Raw genomic sequence first — 15,909 nt, 5'->3', positions numbered from 1 at the left:
TAAATACATGAAACCGTAAAACGGATCAAATTGTTGATTCCTGCAGGGACGTTTTCTGAACAACGACGTGGTCCTAATTCCTGCAGGTTATATATCCGTTGTGAGGTTTCATACTCCTTTGACTGTTCTACAACGCCCTTGGCTACGAGTAAAGAAATTTTAACCACAGTTAGCACTCACGAGCAATAATTGGCAGAAAGTAGCAAGAATGAGCAAAAGTTAGCAGGAAATTGCAGAATAAAATTTATGCAAAGGTAATGCTACACGAGAAGATACATTACTGTACAATACTAAACAGATATGAGTTCTTCGGCAGATGCTTTACTCAACCAATGTTGTAAGGCGTCTAAAGATGGATTTGGTAAAGTATGTCTATGTTTATCCCAAATCTTCGCTGCTTCAACATCTTCTATTGCTCTTGTCTCACCTAAACGTCGAACTGCTCGAATAGTGCTGATACGTCTCCTATAAAAACGTTTTTCGGTCTCGCTTGCATTCTTCAGTCCATTAGGGTTATCTTCGTACTGACTTTTAATTGATGGGCGACCATTAATGCCAAAGAGATACTCTTGCCATAATTCCTGAACTGTTTGAACTGATCTACTCATAGTAAATGGTGATAGCAGACTGGTTTGAATGGAGGTTTGAACGGTCATATTGTGGGAAGATGATGATGTAGTTGACAAGAACGAGTTTGCAATAGGAGATGTAGGTTGTTCATTTGGCAAAGTTGTCAAAGAAGTGCTTGCTTCGTTTGTATTTGCCAATCCGGAGTTCGAAGACTGATTTTCACGTAAGATAGACTGAAATATTGGCGGAAAAAGAAGTGGACTGCTAAGACCGTTTTGTATTAACGCAATTCCATTCAAGACGGCTTGAATTTGCTCGTTATTTTGTCTTTGGCTTTTATTTACTTCTTCAATGCGTGAAACCATATCATTTGACGTTTGTTGTTGTGCTTGAGCTTGAGTTTGTAGAATGTCATGTAAAATTGGCAAAGCTTGAGCAATACGATCATCATATTTGTTTTCATTGGCAATCGTTCTAGTAATCGCTTGTTCCTCAAAGGATAAGAACTCTTCGTCTTTGAAAAGAGGATGATTGAAAATGTAAAGCGATGGAAACCATTTGCGAACGTGTACGATATCTTGTAGAAATGATTCACGGAGATGACCCATTGTTTGAAGAAACATTCGACTAGTAAGCTCTTCTTCCGGACGTACGCTAGAATCGAGAATTCCTATCCTTTGAGAGTTAGCAAGAACACAAAATAGCAAAATTTAGCAAATTTTAGCACAAACTAGCAAGAGTGGGAATCAAACCGCGATTTAAGCTCACCATTTCTCAATTTCAGGAAAAACTTTGCATAGAAGGGTTGCAGGAGGTGAAATATCTCTCGAAAGAAAGAAACTATTGCCCTCAATAGAAAAACCAGCAAGAGCTCGCACCGGTCGACGAGGAATATGCGTTAAATAGTGATTTTCTAGAACCGAATGTGCCCAATGTCTGGCTCGTGCAATTTCCTCTGATGTTGCACCCCCTTGTTTGGCTAAACGAGCACCAAAACGTCTATTTATATGTGTTTTTTGATATGTGTGAACGTTGGCGGCGTGTAGCGCATCACTAACTGCTCTTCGTTGAGTATCGTATGAAATCGGTTTTGTTCGTAATTTACCATCACATAATAGTGGTAAATCGTACCATTTAGCTCTTGCTGACATATCTGGAAATCCTGCGGGTGAAGAGCCACAATAAAAGCTAGAATTTAGTATATATCGAGTACTTGGGTTTAAATACGGCTTACCGTGCAAATAAGCAAAGACTTAAGTGGAAGACAGGACATATTCTTAAATCTTTGTTTCTGATAAACGCAGTGTACTGAGGTTTACCGGAGGAGTTTGTTTTGCTTGATTGTATGACCAATACAACGAATAAACAAGACGTCGGGCCTTCTCTGCTAGAAATTTCAGAGGATATGTCCGATAAGAGTAAACTGCGCTGGTTATCACCTCTTAACATGCCAAATATTCCTAATGATTGCGCTAAAGCATCTCTGATACCCTCTTCGTTATTTCGAGCCATGTAATGCTCAAAAGAACGTTTTAATTGTGTTGTACTTTCATAGCCATCATAATAAAGCTCTACTTATCAATGCTGACCGTTTTATAAGCAAAACATGTGCACTTACGTTTTCCTTTGTTGGCGAACATTAATCTCTTTCTACGTTGGTCAAATTTGATTAATATGTTCACAATTGTCATAACGTAGATGCTACGGGGCGAAGAAGTCTTGTTGATTCCTCTTTTTGATTGTTGTTGCCAGAGATTAACAAGAGCAGCGACCCATGATAGAATAGTGCTAGGACTAATTGTACAATTTAAAATAACGTCTAAAGCTTTGCCCATTAGCTATTTACTGTTCTAGAATCAGTGATATTTACCTGATTTGGCTGTATTTTTGGATGAAGACGGAACTGTTTTCAAAAGCATGTCGATTTCTGCTTGAGTTTGATGTAAAATTCGTTTTTCATCATCATTTGAGACTTCCTCGAGGCGTTCCTCTACCGTGAGTTCTTCTGGTTCGATTTCCGCTTCATCTAGCATGTTGTTGTCGATTTCAGCAGCAGAAAGTACATGTTTTTGTTTTTTGCCTTTTCCTTGCAAAACAACCTCATATAAAAACAATAGCGCATGTTGAGGAGTAACGATGTCGCTATAGATCAGCTGACATCCTTTGATTGTTTATAAAGGCACCTCCTTTCGTCATCAAACACGAGTCCGCTCAAAATAGCACAATTGAGCAAGAAGTTGCAGGAATTAGCAAATTTGAGCAAGGAAGAGTCCTTTACTCACCGTTCAAAGAAGTTTTGCTTATCATCCCACTCTTTCCACCTTTGTTGTCGAGGTCTGTATTGTTTTCGACTGTTGGAAGACAAAATAAACTCTCCTAGCTCCACTGTTTCGTCTATAACATGTTGTGCTTGAGGATTGTTATAAGGGTGAGTTATTTCTGAATGTGGGTTACTTTTAAGATGACGAGGCATAGTGATACTTGAATATAGAGACTTCAGCAAAGGATTGAGATTGAACGAAAAGAAGAACTACTTCAAGAGAAGTTGTATCATTGTCTGCTTGAAAAAGATTACTAATGCATTAAGAAAACAATGTCGTATAACTAAAGGGCAATTGGCAGTATAACTTCAATTATACGACATAGCTCTTCTAATTGAATTAGGAAATGCAGGCGGACTCATTAGGACGCAGATTATCAGAAGCGGGACAATTGCCACTTTGGGGAATTTTGGGCGGACCGAGCCCGTCCGGGCGGAAGCAAAGTTTGGCTGGGACGCGCGGACGGACGCGGACGGGTCCGCCATATAATGCCACTTTCCTCCACTTATGTGCCCCAAGAATGATTTCGTATGACGCAGCAATATCTCAAGACATCTCATGTCAAAAGTAAACTCATGCATGGTGTCATATGTCATTCATCATGTATCAAGAACATTTGTTACTCTCCTTACACAACTTTACAAACTCTTCTCTACACAGCGAGCACCTTAAAAATACCCGAACACGATTCAAATACGAGATGAGATAGATAGGTTTTCCAATTCATCTCGCACCTCTTCTAAAATTCTCGTTCGACAGGTCTCACCAACACATCATCCCTCGCCAACCCTTTCAAAACATCAAACATAACTCCACCTCTACTGACTAAACCATGTCCCTCTCCAGATAAAACAACAACTTCAGCATTCAAATTCCTCTCCAACCATCTTATCCCCTTTTCTCCCACCCGATCATCCTCTTTCCCCCAATAAATCCTCACTGGTATTTCGGACGGTAGATCCGAATAACTGAAACCCCACGCTTGTCGAGCGAGGACTACACCGAGAAGATCACTAGTTGTTCCTGGTTCTGATTCGGCGTGAGAGGCTTGTTCGAGGGCTACTAACATAGCACCGGTCAATCGCGGTTTTTTCTTTTCACCTTCTTCACTTGGTCGGGTAGCACTTGATGTCCTATTCAGCTTCAAATCCCTGATCGGTGGATGATCCTCTTGACTCAATCGAACTAAGTCGTTCCCATGATCAAACTGTCTAATCTGATTCTGCTGAGATCTGGAAGGACTGTTAGACTTTTGAGGTTCGGTAGAATGTCGATCGTGCATTCCGTTTTTCTCGATTTCCTCACGAGGAGGTGAAATATGACAGAATGATGATGATGAAGACGAGGAAGATGAGGGTGGGAAGGAAAGACGCAGATTCGTCCCTAAAGAGGGAAACCCTTCAGGTAATCCTATGTTGATTGCGGCTTGTATGGAACTTTCCAATGAGTTTCTTTTCTGTACCACTTCCGAATTGGCCATCTGGACCAACTTCCTTTTCATATCTACTTCAGGTGTGTTCCGAATAGGTGTCGAATCTGCTCGTTGGAGCGAAGGAGGTGATCGGAGACCCAGAATGGACCCTTGTCTTGAGAGTCTTTTAGTGGTCACTTTGCTTAGACTTCTCACTAGGGGTGTCCTGGGCGACTGGGTTTTACTGTCGTGAGATTCAAATTTAGATAGAGTATTGGGATTGGGACTCGTATTGGGACTAGGTTTGATAGTTGGCGATGACGATCGAGGTGATTGCGAGGACAGCCGAGGAGGAAGAGGAGGGGCGGTAAACCCGATAGGTTTGTAGGTCAAGGGAGGAGGTTTGCCCAGGAAATAAGTTTGGAGTCGATGTTCCGCTGCGGTGGCTGACTTGATGACGGTATTGGGGACCCATTTGAGCCATTTGAAGCCTGTGTCATCAGCGGAGATCAATTAAGATTATGTAACGACGAGCCAGATGTTGAGAACATTGAGCCCACAATCGAGGACATCCGCTATTCAAGGAGTGGGAGGTAAGGTATCAAGGGCCAACAAAGTCGAGATCGTCCCTAACACTCACCGCCATCAATTTCCGTACTGACCCAAGGTGCCAACATCACCACCTTTCCCCTGACCCTCTCTTGCATTCTGAGGATCACCGCGGTGGCATAAGCACACCCCGCACTATGCGCCAAGATCTGAAAAGTGTCCACACCCAGCTCATCCATGACTCTTTCAACCACTGCGGCCCACGCGCGCATGCTCCTCTTCTCATCGGGAACAGAGTCAGTCTTGCCGTACCCCCATCGATCTATACAGATCAGTCTAAGGCCAAGTGCTCGGGCGAGGTCGTCATACATCGCAATCAGATATCTGACGCAGCCCAGACCGAGGAAAACCAATACGGGACGTCCTGCGGGATCTCCTACCTCTGCGAGAGAGACTCGGAGGGGTCTTTCGGGGTAAGGCCGGGGGAGAGTGAAGAACCGATTTAAGTGTGGCGAACGAAGGTATACGGCGAGTTCATGAGGTTGATCGTCTTTGGTCGGAGTAGGCGTTGATGTGGAGCTACGCGGTGTGGCTAGGGTGTTGGGGGAGAGAGGAGGTAGAGGAGGTGTTGTATATGCATGATGATGACGATGGGGATTGGATGGTCCTGAAGAGGCGAGCGATCCTCTTTCGAGTTTGTCCAATAATGCTTGACCGATTTCCAAATCGTGGAAGACTTCCTCCTCACTTTCCGACGTAGATGGAAGAGGTTTTGGCTGCGGAGAAGGAGTTGCCTGTCGGGATGAGGTACGAGGTGGTACAACCGCGATAATTGCGCCTGGAGATGAAGAAGAACGGATGGGCATGGGCTTGGGAGATGTAGTAAATGGTATTTGTGCGGTGTGAGGGGTTTGACCGGGAGACAGGGACGGTCGTGGTGAGACAGACTGTTTTGAAGTGATTGACGTTCGAGGAGAGAGTCCCAAATCCATACGAGCTTTTACGACGGGGGCCACTTGAGCATCGACCACGGCTGGAGAATGCCTTCTGATGATTTCGTCGATGGAAAGGGCGGGTGTCTTCGTAGGGATCTTAGGTGAAGAGGAAGCCGCAGTAGCCAAGGGACGAGGGGAAGAGCGTTTTTGACTTGGCGGTTGATTGACTGTCACAGGGGTGGAATTGAGATGGACAAGACGTTCGGATGATCGCTTGATGTGACTGGAGGAAGCCACTTGATAGTCGCTCTGCGGTCTGCTGGTTGGTCGTGGACTACTTTTCCCACTCTTGGATTGTGAAGAATGTCTTCGTCGTCTAGGACGAGGAGGTGGATTGATCTCCGAATCACCTTCGCTGGAAGAGACATGACCCTCCGTTACGTCTAGTCGTGCCCCGTAACGTCTCTGATGAGCTTCGATGACACTTGAAGCCGTCGGTAGGTCCAACTTGGACGTTTTCAGTCCGAGCGCAGCCATTCCTTGGTCCAATTCGAATGAATCTAATATCAGCGATGAACATGAGAGTATGGGTGCTGATTGACCAACGTACCATCTTGAATATCAGGTTGAAGTTGCCATGAGAATTCTCTTCTACGAGTGACAGTTCTCTTTTCTGTTTTTTGTCTCTGCCTTTCTACCTCTTCGGCCCAAGTTCGGGTCCTTTCGATACTTTTCATCCTCCTTACTCTTTTCTCGGACTCTTCAATCTCCAACCTGGGTGTGTCGTCGTCTGCGTCTCTATGTAGATCTGTTTTAGGTGTTGTGTATCTCTCAGATACGGACAAGAGCCAATTGTCTTCCAAGTGAGAAACAGTGCGCACGGCCTGGGAAGGAGAAGATGATCTAGGTGTACGAGGTGAGAGGAGGGAGGATGATTGAAGTGTTGATGCGAGTGTTAATTGTCCTGATGAGCCTGAGATGGGTCTTTCTCGATCTCGTTGATGGGTCAGAGCGAGAGAATCGTGTCGATAGGAGTGGTCGAAGATGGACATGGTCATGGGGAGCGATATCAGCGTGGAAGATTTTCGTGCGGATGATGGTAGGAGATGGAGGGACGGTAAGAAAAGGATGATCAAAGAGAGTGATAAGACGGACAAGTAAGGTTGTGAAGGAGTGAAGCTGTTGGAAAGAAAAGCTGTTGTCTCCAAGAGCCAGGGTGAAATGCGTCAAGCGGAGAAGACGAAATGAGGCTGAAAAGCTTGGAATTTGTTTTGACTATGGGCGATGCTTGCTGTGGGTTTGTGACCGCATTGGGGATATGTTTTGTGATGATTTAGTCACGATCGGAGTTGTTTGTCAGGATGAAAGCAGTAAGACAGGTATGGAAAGGTGAGTGGTAGAGAGCATACTATAAGTGAAAGAAGATTAGTAGCAACGGTAGGTAAGGAGGGAGAGATGAGACAGGTACATGGGCAAGGAAGGGAAGGGAAGGGGAGGGAAGGAGGGGAAGGAGGGGAAGGAAGGACCGTGCCATCGGGCCCTTGCGCCTTAGTACTTTCTACACCTACCAGTAGCTAGGACTACTAGCAGCTCCATTCTCACATTCCCACTCAATCACCCTACAGCAGCCCTCATATAAGTGCTCCTGACCATTGACTCGTCCATCGTCATACACGTAGCTGATGGTGTACTTTATTTGACAGTTGATAGCGGACCGACGATGACGACAACTCAAGTGATGATGGCCTGGTTTATCGGGGTGGTCCGACACCGGTGGTTCCGACCGGACGACCGGATGATTCACCGGACCCCTCCACCTCCACTTAAGGAAAATGTCGATTCTAATCTTTTTGATGATTCTTTCTCGTCAAACTTCAACTCTGACATGTTGACGTATTCCAGAATATAGTCTTCACTCACAGAATCATTCATAGGGTATCAAACACTCAGACCCATCCTACAAATATGTCCTCGAACGGAGTATCTACACCCGTAAAGGAACTATCTTACGATCCGGTTTCAGAGGTAGAACAATCACCCGAACAGAAACCGTCTTTGTTGGCCAAGACTTTGAGTAGACTATCAAGAAGACGCTCAGCTTCGGTCAAGTTACAAAAGATCAGAAAGAGAGATTTTGGGTTTTTACCGATTCCTAAACATAATCGACATGATCCAAATCTTCCACCGGAACAACAACCGAAATTCACTTGGAGAACCAATGTCGTCTTTGCACTTGCGTCGGTGAGTCGGGTCAAGGAATACCACATCACAAAACAGTCGTCCTGCACCATAAGTTCCCTGAAGAAAGACGTGGACAAAGAACTCATGTACAGACTTCAAGTGTTATGAACTTGTATTACGTGCAACCTATGCTTGTTGCGTAAGTGAAGAACAATCTCCTGTCTGCTTCTTCTCATAGTCTCAGAACATCAAAGTCTATCAAAAATTGATGATGACTACGTGTGACTGATATGTCAGTATCGCGACAGATCTGAACGTTTCCAACCAAACAGTCTCTCGTATACCAACGCTTTTGCAAGGCGGATATGGGACTGGAATTCTTTTCGTATCCCCCTTAGGCGATCTTCTCCGTCGTCGACAGTTGGTCCTGGCTCTTTTTTTGGTATGTTCCTTGCTCCAGATCGGGCTCGCCTTGGCGAAGAATGTCCAGATGTTAGAAGGTATCAGTTTCTTGGTCGGAATCTGTTCCGTGAGTCTTCCTCGGGTATTCACTTCTCCCACATATCATCTCATGCTCCTACTCCTGCAGACATGTGTCTTTCGGGTGTCATTACCAGATTACTGACCAACCAGGTCAGCGCTCAAGTTTGTATTCCATGGACGGCAGATTTGGCTCCTGCCAATATCCGCGCAAGATCAATGAGTATCACCCTTTCCGGATTGATATCTGGTTTGGTCATCGGTAGAGTGCTTGGTGGTGTATTCTCGACGTATGCCTCTTGGAGAGATACGTATTGGTGGGCTATGGCTTTGCAGATTTGTGCGTGTTGCCTTTGCTTTTCTCCAACCTCCCACTTCCCCTATTCGGCCACATCTGTACATCTGCCACCTCAATTCCGTCCCTCTCCATCCTGTCATGACATATCACACCTCATTGCAGCAAATATTGACGACGGCTAATCGACAGTCATCCTTTCTCTCTTATATCTGGGACTTCCCGATACTCCTGACAAGGGTGTCAAGGTTCCTTATTTCAAGTTTGTAAGTCTTGTTATAATCACCTCGTTGGACATGCTAAAACGATAGATATTGTCAATGTTCAAATATCTGTACAAATATCCCACTTTGACTCAGGCTTCCATCTGTTTCTGTTTCTCAAGTGGTGCGTCGATTTGCGCCCCACAAGTGTCGAATGCTGACTGCAGCTTGTTTTGCCGGTTTGTGAGTAGCGTGCCATTGAACTGTCCTTGGGGGTACTCTCGAGCGACGCTGATCAGGTAGCTGGACGACGATGACTTTCGTTCTTTCTTCTGACCCCTACCAGTGAGTCATTTCCCGTTGCCCTCGATCGATAAGAACTTGACGTACTGACCATAAGTTACTCGCCATTCGACATTGGTCTCTTCGGTCTGTTAGGTATAATAGGTGCACTCATGGCTCCTCAATGGGGTAGACTGGTGGATCGTATAGTCCCTTGGACTGGACAAATAATAGGTTTCGTGAGTGTCATGTCAAACGCTCCCTTCTCTCGTCAATGATGGACACATTCCAATCTCCAGACCGGCTCATAGAAAACATACGTAAAACGTCCCGGCCTGAGTTCCTGACGCCCGGAGTCTCCCGTCTTAACGAAGTGCATTTACATTCACTGACGCTCAGTGCGTCACCACCGCCTCGATGATCATCGCTCTGGCAGGAGCGACCAAGAGTATCGGTCCGATTTGCGTGGCCATGGTCATGTACGACGCCGGATCTCAATTGGCCCAAGTGGCAAGTACTTATCGTATAGCTGGTCTTGAACCTCAAGCTAGGGCGAGGATGAATGGGTGTTTCCTGTTGCTCATGTTCATCGGGCAGGTACGTTGACATTTTCCCCCCTATTCCCCTACCTCATCTCATTCTCTTCACCGGTTTCGAGTGAAGAGGCAGAAGCCGAAAGTCGTTAACAATCGATATCATTATAATGAGATCCAGGGGCGGGCGTTGAAACTTCACCGGAACTACGCTCATTGCCAGACGAGCGGGACGGCAATCATGACTAAAGTGTACAACACACACGGATGGTACGCTACAGGAGCGACGGCCGTAGCTTTTCAAGGTCTGGTTTTACTCACTCTTCTAGTCAGGTGAGTTATTTTCTTTTCCATAACATCTTTTTTCTTGTTCCTCTGAACCTAGTCACCCAAGATTGAACCCATCAATTCCCACTTCAATCGAGGATATGCTAATAGCCAGGGGTCCACATGAACCAGGATGGTTCGGTTGGTCAGGTGGTACACAATTATTCAGACGTGATAAATTAACCGACCTGAGTCCTACGGCTATAACAGAAGGTAAACATCATCTTTTAAAGCATAAAAGCAAACATTCACATGAGGATGTTGTTGAGATGGGAGCGGTGTATGAGAAGGGTAAACGTGTGAATAGACCGCAGTCACCAGTTCAATCAATGAATCCAGAACAGCTTTCCAAGTTAGAGAGTGGGAGGAAAGAGAAGGAGAAGGATAATGAAAAGTCAGAGGGTAAGGTTATAGAAGGAGAAGAATCAGAAGAAGTAAGAGAAATACAAAGAGTTTTCGCTGCTGGTCATAGTGCTGATACTGCTTGATGTGGGGATTTATTTGTATCTAAGTAAAGTATTAGAATCTCATAGTCTGCAAATATACAACATGGATAAAAAAGTAGAATACATAGAGGGAAGTCAACTTTGCAGCTTGATAGGCACCGTCAATCATGAAACCGCCTTTAAGTCCGTCGATCGCAACGATAACTCTCCTTTTCTTGACCCACACTTCGTCTCCATCTTTCCAAAACAACTTTTGTTACTGTGGTGTCTGTTGCTTTAAGAACATACTTATACAACATGGCGGATAAGGAAGTCTTATCCGATTCCAAGGATACCAAGATGACAACGAGACAAAAAGAAAAATCTGCTGTCAAATTGGAAGATATAGAGATGAACAATGTTCAAATGGATCATGTTAGTAGTATCTCTCTCTTTCACCAACTTCTTATCGTCATCTTTTACATAATCCCTTCTGATACCATCTTCCTTTGTCTCCATCTGAAGCTACCTCGATGTTATGCTCTTAACTCCCCGAACTAATCCGGAATGATCCCCTCTTTCTCTCTCCCTCGTTTCATATCTCTTCTTTTTCATATGTCTCAACCCGTCGTATTTCCCAAAAGCAAAGGGGAGGAACGGGGTCAAGTCAAATGAAATTACGGAAAGAGGACGGAAAGTTGAGAAGAGTCATCTTGACAAATAGGAAATATCCTTATTAATCGAACAATGGCTCTTAGCACGTTCTTATACCCTTACTGCGCAGACTATGAAAGAAGAGGTTTTAGTAGCTAGTACGGAAAAGAATGGGGTGGTGAAAGAGATAGAAAGAGGTTTGTTAGGTGAGTTCAAACATCTTTCATTTCCATCCTTCTCTTTTGCGTACTATCCATTTAACGACTCTCTAAGATTGTGACATACACATGAATGACATCTTACATCTTGGAGAATATCGTCAGGTCACAAGTGCTATTCTCATCTTCTTCAGGGCTTTTTGGGCTGTCATCCTTCAACTTTTATGATCATGATTCCTCTATCTTCAACTTTTGTTTCACAACGGGTTATGGTTATGTGCGAGGTCGTAATTGATGATTGATCCAAGCTGACATCAGACGGCGATTACAGTCTTATAGAAGGTCTTTTGGTTGATTCTGGTTTGAAACCTCAAACACAAAGAGCTTTCATGTATATGTGTTGGAGACAACAATTTTTAGAACATGTCGAAAATCGTATGTCCTCTCTTACCTCTTCTCTCTATCTTCTTCCTCTATTCCCTCATTGTAAGATAATACCATGTCCTCTCGTCGTCCTTGAACGAATGAAATATGATCATGGTCAATAGTCCAATTCATTATCGTATCTTCTCCCTTACGAACGTACTGTATGTTCTTCAAAGACGATTCATTGTCTCATCATATCTTTCATCAAAACCTGATGAAATCCTTCAAGATTTACAATTCTTATGTTAGAGGGGAAGGAGGAAAGAGGGAAAATGTCAAAAATACTAATCATCTGGTGAACCTCAAAAGGCCTTTAACCTATTGAGCAAACGTCTCAAACCTTTGGAACACTATCAACCTTATCCATACGATTTTTATAATTTATCATACCTCACTTCAGCTAGTACTGTCCATGATGCTCCCGCTTTTAGGGATTGGAAAGGTGTTCAGAGGGAAAGAGAGGGTTTGGTAAATATGTGGCATGAACTCACTGAGAAGGGGGATGGTGAGTAATGTTTCTGTCTCTGTGTTAGTCATTGCTTCGTAAATCATCTCTCATATTAAATCTCCTTCCCTACGTGATATTCGTCCATCTCATGTTTTCTCCATTATCAGTCGTTTGCCCATAAGCCGTTGGTTGAGATGGAGACATTTGGTTTGTGTAGGAAGGATTGTCTAGATGAATAGTGAAAAGACTGATTGAAAGGGAACAGGGAAAAGATTCACATCCCACCACACCGATTGGAAACTCTTCTTAGACAAGCGGCAGCTTGGCAGATTGAACATTCTCCTAGGACTTCCAGTTCTCCTCTCTCTCTTCCCTCGTGAGTTCCTCTTGTCTCTTCCATCACTACAAGTCTCGGCTGTCCATCACCACAAGTCTCTTTTATCTAACTCCGTGACGTCAAACCTGAACGCCTTCGTCGAGGCTTGGGCTAAGTTGGTGAGAACCAACTATTACTGATACCAGTCTACTGCGTGACTATCAACCCTTGATCCTCCCCGACACCTTACATCTCCTCATTCACGGTCATCAAGCAAATATCAAATGTATCTCTCCCATCTCGCCTTATCTAGCTGTGAGTGGATCGAGCGATCGTACTCTTCGTATCTTTTCAATCGTGGATGGTCTCACACGACATACACTCTCCGGACATACATCCAGGATCTGGGATTGCTCGACGACACTGGGTGGAGAGACAGTGGTGAGTGCTTCGGGAGATGGAAGTTTGCGTGTGTGGGATGTGGAAAATGGTAGATGTAAGTCGGTCATGCAAGGTCAAGGAGGAGATGTGTATAGTGTTAGATGGCGTCCTGGTCATGTGAGTGATCTACACATGACTTGATGATATTGATATCCCTCGAATGAGCTGACAGGGTAGAACCAAGTGGTCTCCGCTTCATATGACAAGATTTTACATTGTTGGGATGTAGAGACTAGTAGACAGATAAGGACATTTTCGGGTCATAGTATGAGCGCTCAAGCTGTGACTTATGATCCGACTGGGAATATCATCGCTTCTGGGTGAGTGACATTTTCCAAAATATCTCTTCTTTCCGTGTTGAAGAATGCGTCCCCATCTCGAATTTGTTGGGCATGGAGTAGAGATGCGTCATACGTACCGTTTGGTATGACTTTGCAACAGTGTTGATGGACCAGCTCAAAAGATAAACACATTCGTCTGTGGGACGCAGTGGGAGGAGTTTGTACGCATACATTAACGGATTGTCTTGGGGAAATTACTAGTATCCAATTTGATGGTGAGGGAAAATATCTCTTGGCGGGATGTAAAGATAATTCGAATCGATTGTATGATATGAGGATGGTGTGTTTTTTAAACTCCCCGTCTCGTGATTCATCCCCTTCTTTCTTCTTTCATCCCACTACGAGTACTCGTACTGTAACACGTTCTCTCCCAACTTCTTTGCTTCTGTCATCTTCCCCCCTTTTCTCATACGATAACCCATCAATTGTCGAGGGATGATATGGTGACTATGTACGTCCAACAATCACAGGTACAGTGCTTATACCTCAGCGTCGAGATTTATACCGTTACATAGGTCATCAAAACACTTCCAAAAACCTTATAAGATGTTCATTCAATATAAATTCTACCCTCGTTCTTTCCGGCTCTGAAGATGGTAATGTTTATATATGGGAAAGAGAGTCTTCTTCATCTTCTCCACCTCTACACTTATCCTCTTCCATTATCCCACCGAACGTACCTCTAGGAAACCAGGTGAATGAATCTACAAATACAACCAATCTTCCTAAAGGAACTATGATCATCCCTTCTAATCGACCGTTCAGAGGTGATGGTGATAAGACGATAACTGTAAGACCTGCAAAGGTTTTGAAAGCACATGAAGGGACTGTTTATGATGTCAAGTGGATTGAGAGTGGAGGTAGATTATTGAGTTGTGGGGAAGATGGTAGTGTTGGTATTTGGGGTCATGAGTAGTAGAGTAATGATACGTTGTATGTTAGGTCCTCAATTTTATGATTCGTGAAGTATATAATGTCTGTCACTCAATTGTCATCTAGACATAGGCGGATCATAATGTTGGGATTTGAGGCTAGTTTGATATGTGTAATGTCAATATTTCTTGTTGTAATGTAATGCTGACCAGGGATGAGATACTCCTGTTCGTATCCTTGCCATGGCGTGGATGATCACGTTACTCTACATATTGCATGCAGAGTAGTTTCCACTGGAACCAGCCTACTCGTATGAGAAAGTAGTCGTGTAGCCTAGAAATGTGTTAACATGGTTTTACTGACGGGTCATGTACTTATGGTGGGTTACATCCGGTGCGGCGGTGCCTTTGAAACTCTATCCCATGGCCCCGTCCCGGCGCGTGGCTTTGACGCGTCGCGTTCTATCAGTAAAGACGAAAAGAACCATAATCCCATAATCCCATAGACCATGCTTCTTCTCAGGTACCCAGCCATGCATAGGTAGAGTGATAATTCTCTCCAAATCGTCTATCATTCATTTCTGTTCATCGGACATTGTAAGCCACACACGATTTTTGATCTTTTTCTTTCTTTCTTTGATTTTCGATCAACTCGGGGGTCCTTTCGGTCTTAGGAACAAGAGCAAGAACAAAAACACAAAAAGATTGGATAAGGATTCGGATCAGGATTGGTTGATTCATTGTCTACAGAGTAGTGTCATCATCATCATCGTTCGGTTTCAATGGGATAGGTTGGCTCTCTTTTGTGTCAAAGTGACGGTTGTTACAATTATTCCTCGAGCCATAACTACCACCAACCACCACCCTTTGAATAGCTCACCCCCGGGTATCATCTGCGATCAAGAACAAAGCAACCAAAGTGACCGAGGGGATCCGTGCTTGTCTCGAGTGTCAAAGCAGCGACGTGGCGAGGTGGGATCCAAGAGCTGAGAGGTGCAAGACGAGAGAGTGTGTCAGGTGGTTTTAGCCTAGTAGCTGGTATTAGTTAGTGCATGGTTTCTACCAGGGCACAGGGCACAGGGGAGAGACAGAAGGAAAACATACAGTAAAGCTTTGTTCGCAAACTACCACTTGGCACTTTGACAGTGAACGATCATATCATTTCTTCAATCTTCGCCACTACATCAAGTATACCATTCATATCGTTTTATCTACACACTACCAATTATTCCAGTGTACAGTGTACGGGTCACACTTCAAATTGGTGAGTTTATCTTTGTTGTTTATCTTTACACCGCTCTACCGCCATGTTCAAACTTGCCGTAATGAGTTTCACCGGTATTCTTCTCCAATCCGCCGTTATCGGACTCTTTTCGTACCGAGATATAGACTACATTCGGTTCTTATCAAACGTCGAAGAGAGAAACCACATTCGGTCACTCTACACATATTTCATCCGAATTGAATTGTGATCATTCTTAGGATTATTGGAAAGAGAGAAGAGGGAAAGTGGACATCTTTTACCATTCTTCATCTTACTCCTTAACCCCTCTTTTACAATTCCTTTGATTCTTTTCTTTCTCCCTTCTATTCGTTTTCACTAAGTTTACATCCGTTATACCTCTTCCTCCATCACCCACTTACACACTCACTTGAATTTACGTTCTATGGGATTCGAATATCTGTCCTTGTGTGTTTCATATCATTTACTTTTTGCTCATCAATCAGTCTCGTATCATAC

The 15,909-nt window shown here is 44.0% G+C and overlaps 3 protein-coding genes across 3 annotated transcripts; 2 read left to right on the top strand and 1 right to left on the bottom strand.

Annotated features, from left to right (window-relative positions):
- Window positions 1–3,630: 3,630 nt before the first annotated feature.
- On the bottom strand, window positions 3,631–5,717 carry TREMEDRAFT_35111 (uncharacterized protein; the record flags this gene model as incomplete). The annotated part of the gene is made up of 3 exons (XM_007007636.1): window positions 3,631–4,061; window positions 4,263–4,793; window positions 4,937–5,717. The coding sequence occupies 3 exons, from the start codon at window positions 5,715–5,717 to the stop codon at window positions 3,631–3,633; spliced, it is 1,743 nt and encodes a 580-aa protein (XP_007007698.1).
- Window positions 5,718–7,751: 2,034 nt separating this feature from the next.
- On the top strand, window positions 7,752–10,575 carry TREMEDRAFT_65551 (uncharacterized protein; the record flags this gene model as incomplete). The annotated part of the gene is made up of 12 exons (XM_007007698.1): window positions 7,752–8,027; window positions 8,120–8,166; window positions 8,265–8,496; window positions 8,601–8,787; window positions 8,935–9,008; window positions 9,054–9,129; window positions 9,173–9,188; window positions 9,249–9,290; window positions 9,346–9,466; window positions 9,627–9,824; window positions 9,984–10,093; window positions 10,203–10,575. 12 exons carry the CDS (start codon window positions 7,752–7,754, stop codon window positions 10,573–10,575), a joined length of 1,752 nt encoding a protein of 583 aa, XP_007007760.1.
- Window positions 10,576–10,872: 297 nt separating this feature from the next.
- TREMEDRAFT_35311 (uncharacterized protein) lies at window positions 10,873–14,212 on the top strand (the record flags this gene model as incomplete). Its single annotated transcript, XM_007007660.1, has 10 exons — window positions 10,873–10,947; window positions 11,237–11,372; window positions 11,643–11,759; window positions 12,011–12,024; window positions 12,060–12,255; window positions 12,457–12,574; window positions 12,721–13,072; window positions 13,133–13,275; window positions 13,411–13,576; window positions 13,787–14,212. 10 exons carry the CDS (start codon window positions 10,873–10,875, stop codon window positions 14,210–14,212), a joined length of 1,743 nt encoding a protein of 580 aa, XP_007007722.1.
- Window positions 14,213–15,909: the final 1,697 nt, after the last annotated feature.

This window comes from Tremella mesenterica, assembly GCF_000271645.1.
Source record: "Tremella mesenterica DSM 1558 unplaced genomic scaffold TREMEscaffold_15, whole genome shotgun sequence".
NCBI lineage: Eukaryota > Fungi > Basidiomycota > Tremellomycetes > Tremellales > Tremellaceae > Tremella > Tremella mesenterica.
Note: the sequence above shows the minus strand (reverse complement) of the source record. Positions and strands in the feature narration are given on the sequence as shown.